At 41.7% G+C, this 4,581-nt stretch overlaps 1 protein-coding gene across 1 annotated transcript; it reads right to left on the bottom strand.

The window, feature by feature from the left end:
* Positions 1–3,584: 3,584 nt before the first annotated feature.
* LOC147641454 (uncharacterized) lies at positions 3,585–4,222 on the bottom strand. Its single transcript, XM_086810640.1, has 2 exons — positions 3,874–4,222; positions 3,585–3,793 (listed from the first exon to the last, which is right to left on the bottom strand). The coding sequence occupies exons 1-2, from the start codon at positions 4,102–4,104 to the stop codon at positions 3,710–3,712; spliced, it is 315 nt and encodes a 104-aa protein (XP_086666766.1). The 5' UTR covers positions 4,105–4,222; the 3' UTR covers positions 3,585–3,709.
* Between the last annotated feature and the right edge of the window lie 359 nt (positions 4,223–4,581).

Here is a 4,581-nt window from a genome sequence, read left to right as displayed (position 1 = left end):
AATGCCATGTACCTTCTCAGGGCTAGTCCAGAGGAAGGCAACCCGAAAAAGAGCATGAGAACCAGAGTTGGGACACAAGGTTGGACATGAAGCAAAGCTTGAAGAAGACCCAGAAGGAGTCGTCGGCTGCTGCAAGGAGGGCATCGTGGGCTGTACCAGATCAGGTCGGCTGCAATAGGCACCTTAATCCATGGAGAAGCACAGCCCGACCAGCAATATGTGCGCTTCAGGCCCAGTCGGCTGGTCCGACAGCAATCGGCCAGCTTCTATATTGCTCAATAACCCTATAAAAGGCAACGTGTGCCCATAGTTGAGATCATTCAACCCTCTAGGGGTTTGGGTCACTAGGAGTCCCATAGGGAGACAGTTTTGGGTGTTAATCACCTTTTATCAAGGCAGCCTAGGGCTGTGTGTAAGAGTACCTTTTTGTACTATATGAAGATACCTGAATTTCCAGCATATCTCTCTCTCTATATCTGCGTTTTGCATTAGCCTGTTGCCAGTAGTGTTTAGGGCTGAAAGAAGACTCCCAAAGCTTCCGCGCGTTACAGAATACTTAGCTCTTCTTCTTTGCCGAAAACATCATGGAGCCAGGAGACAAATAGAACTCGATTATAGCTTGCTTTGAGCTTGAGAAGCAGCTTCCATAATACAAAGATAGAAGAGCTTCCATAATACAAAGATCGAAGATAGATGTCTCTTCACAGACTCCAAGAAACCATAGTATTCACTTCCCATTATGTTCGGTACTGCTCTATATAATCCTACCAATGGACATAGTATGCATCTTAATAAGATCATTCTCACATAAGAATGAGATGTGACTCACCCGAGAAACGCAAGAGTAGGTGTGCATCACTTGACCACGAGCACAATTAAACATTTCGACATTTAATCACAACCGTTAAATCCGAAGTTTTCCTCGGGATAGCTGGAGCTCCTTGCAGTTTTATCGAGTAAAGCGAATGATTGGAGGCATCAAGGGTAATCCACAAAGATGAAAATAAAAGCTAACACTACATAGAGACCAGAATGGGTCGATCATCCCCTCCCTCCCCCTTGGAGTATTTCATTATCGAAGGAGAAATATAACATGTTGAGGGCCTTACTCTCTCCATAGGAGGCGTCATATCATTCATATACAAGCATAAACCTATCCTTCATCCAATACGGACAATCCATATACCTATGAACCTACTAAATAGCCATATGGTTCATCCATAACCGCATAGAACCTATACATTAGCCCATATGCGTCATCCATATGTCAAGAAGCCTATAGGGTAATAAATATGCCTTTTCCATGAGTGAATAAACCTGTATGGCTGCACATATACGTCTTCGTTCAATGCATAAACCTTTAGGGCAACACATATGCCTCAATCCATGAGTGTCAAAACCTATAAAACAGTCCATATATTACGTAAAACCAAAAAAAATCAAAAAGCTTTATGACTATTTTGTTGGGAAAAAAAAAACAGCCATCCAAGGTGTACAAGATGATGTAGAGTAGTGAAAATTATCTTCCCCAAGCTGAATATGGCTATGGTGGGCTTAGGAATGAAGAGATATGGTGAAAAATCACAGTTTTCAACCTCCAAAAACCTACTTGAAGCTCAAACTCGCCAAAGGATGACTCTCATGTGTTCAAATAACAAAGAAAATGCTACAATGCCATGTGTAGAGCTAAATTGACAAGTGTGAAGACACTTGTCTCACTTTTATCCTCTTATCTTCCACATGTTCCAAATCCAAAGGCCAAAAATTTCAGAGTCTTCAACTCTAAAAATATCCTAGATGATAGCTAATTTCACAATGGCACTTTGGCAAACCTCGATCTCTGTCGAATTCCGGAGGTAATGCGCGAACAAAAATCCATCGAAGATTGCCAAAAATAGCTAAAGATTATCTCTTTGTGTTCCACCACATGAGAAATACATGTAAGCACCATGTAAAAACCTATTTCATTGCTCGATCTCTCCCAAATCCTCAAGAGTTCACCATACATACTTTTCACTTGACACTTGAGCTCCAAAGCCCATTTTTGTGTCCTAGAAATTATCTCAAGTGCCTAGATCATGCTACGAACACTTGGTGCACTGTACTAGATAATCCCCCATTCCCAAAGCTTTTACATTCTTGATCTTTTGAACATCCAAAGCCAATCTACACATGAATTCTAGAGATGCCCAAAATGGTGACAAACACACCTATGGATGTTATTGAATGCATAAAGCATGTGGTGCAAGAACACTCATTGAGAGTCTATGGAATGTCGATGTTGAGGTTTTTACCTTGGAGATTTCGTCATAGCGAAAAAGATGATTTTATTATGGAATTCTCCAGTGATGAGTCATAAACTAGGCCACATAGAGAAAGGTTGCCCTTTTGTCCTCTCACTAGTGCTTGAGAGGCTCTCAGAGTCGAGGTTTTAGTTAATTATAATATGTGATTAGTGTGGGTGAAACTTACTACTCCACTCTGTTGAACTTGACTTGGACTTGACCTTTATGCCTACTACATCCCGCATAGACGACTCAACTTGACAATTATGCTCATCTCTCAAGCACAAGGGACTCGGCTGTAAAAGACAGTGTGAATAACATGTTTTGATGTGCTTAGGATTTACACTTGGATACATTTTGGTCTTTTACAACCCAACCCTTGATTCTTATACCCTTGACACATTTTGGCCTCGGGCAGCTTGACAAGTCAGCGAATAGTCTCTTGGTCTTATCTTTCTACCTTATTTTGCTTGGTACTACTATTGAGTAAGCAAATCGGCATAAGGGTGACAACATCTCACTTTCCCAGAAACATCCTCCACATTGTCAAATCAAGAGTTTCACTCTAGTTTAAAAACTTTATATAAATCCTTGAGATGAGCCGCATGAGAAACAGCACAAACTTACAAGCTAAATTGAGCCTAGATGCTGAGGACAAAGGAGGAAGACTCACGATACTGGTAATAGAGGTATAGATTGCCCCACCAGTAAATTAGTTGAAACTAGTTTTCCTTTCGCTTAGGAGGATGATGTAAAGGTCTTGCAGGTTGTGGCATGAGCATTGTAGGCACAGAAGTGTCACACTACTGATGCTGAAATGCAGGGGGATAAGTTAGTGCTATACCTGCCAGAGGGTTCTGGGAACATTAGTGTCACTACTATTGCTAAGATGCAGAGGCATGATTAGAGCTAGGCCTTCCTGTTATACATGGTTGTGAATCTTGTACTAAACAGAGGCATGCTTGCCTACTACCAGAGGCAAAATTCAAGGCTTCACCTTCTTTACATAATGGTCATGCAGACTTGTGGTGTGAGAAAATAAGCACTCAAGCATTGAAAGAACTTTACTACTTCCGATGGGTCACATGCAGCAGTCAAGGACAAATTCTAATCATAGGTGGAAGTCTTCCCTCTTTTCAATGATAAGAAGAAGCCTTCAAAGTTGCATTTGAAGAGCTTTGGATGCCGAATGTGGTTCCTTTTCCTCTATCACTCATCAAGACATGCATCACTAGCTACTATTAAACCAGTTCCCCTACAATTCAGATCCCAGAGAGAGACAGAGATGACCCCAGAAAATAAAGAGAGTGTGTGTGTTGACCCACAGATATCATTCATGAACAGTCCTTCTTGAACTTTACAGTACAAAAATGATCACATACTCAAAGTACATAAAATGCAGAAGAGGGTACTTTCAAGCTGTGTCACTTGGGTATGACGAGCGTCTCGCCTGCATAGATGTCATCTCCATAGACTCCATTCGCAGCTTTGAGAGCTTCTACTGAAACCTAAAGTGCCCACACAACCACAGTCAATTGTTTCCCAGAGAGGGCAACTTGAGCGCTTGGAAAAGAAGGCTTTTACTTACCCCACACCTCTGCGAGATCCCAAAGAGGGTGTCCCCTTTTGAGACCTCGTAGCCGCCGCCGCCGCCCAGATTTCCTTTGGGAGGCGCCAGAACAGGCGGAGGCGCTTCCTTTTTGGCCGATGTCGTTACCGATTTGTAGATGCTCCACGCGATGCCGCTCAGCACTGCGACGCCCGCAGCCTTCGCGACGAAGGTGTCTTTGCCCTCCCCTTCTCCTTTTGCAGGCGGCATCCTTCCTGGGCGAAAAGCAGATGCGGATTGCAGCGACGCGCGAGTGAAGTAAACTAGCGAGATCTGTACTACTACTGTGTCATCCGTGTCATCCTGCAGACTAGGGCATGGTCAATACATCATCCTGATTCCCAAAAAATTATATATATTTAAAGTTATAATCAAACTAAAATAATAATCATCAATTTTTCTGAATTAATAAGTAGAATATGTACAAAACACACAATGAAACATGACTAATTACAAGGTTTGTTTCTATAAATTATAGGGAGAAAAATCAATTAATAGAGGCCTACAATGAGTAACGAAAATCAGTTTTTTTGTGTCTCAATTAAGGCAAATGACAATTAAATATAAAAAGAAATTTCAATACAAGATTGCTTAGGCACTTGGACATATGGTATTTAAAATGCAGTGCTGGGGAGATGAAATCATGAGGCTAGCCTAGTCAATGAAATCACTTGCATAATGTCTGGT

The sequence above is a fragment of the Cibotium barometz genome, chromosome 2 (assembly GCF_041138505.1).
Source record: "Cibotium barometz isolate CiBa-2024 chromosome 2, ASM4113850v1, whole genome shotgun sequence".
In the NCBI taxonomy this organism is placed as follows: domain Eukaryota; kingdom Viridiplantae; phylum Streptophyta; class Polypodiopsida; order Cyatheales; family Cibotiaceae; genus Cibotium; species Cibotium barometz.
This window is presented reverse-complemented; position numbering and strand designations above follow the sequence as displayed.

Excerpts from the sequence above, each read along its gene's own strand:
- LOC147641454 (XM_086810640.1), bottom strand. The coding sequence starts at position 4,104 with ATGCCGCCTGCAAAAGGAGAAGGGGAGGGCAAAGACACCTTCGTCGCG. Across the intron at positions 3,794-3,873 it reads GGATCTCGCAGAGGTGTGGG|GTTTCAGTAGAAGCTCTCAA; the intron begins GTAAGTAAAAGC and ends TGGGCACTTTAG.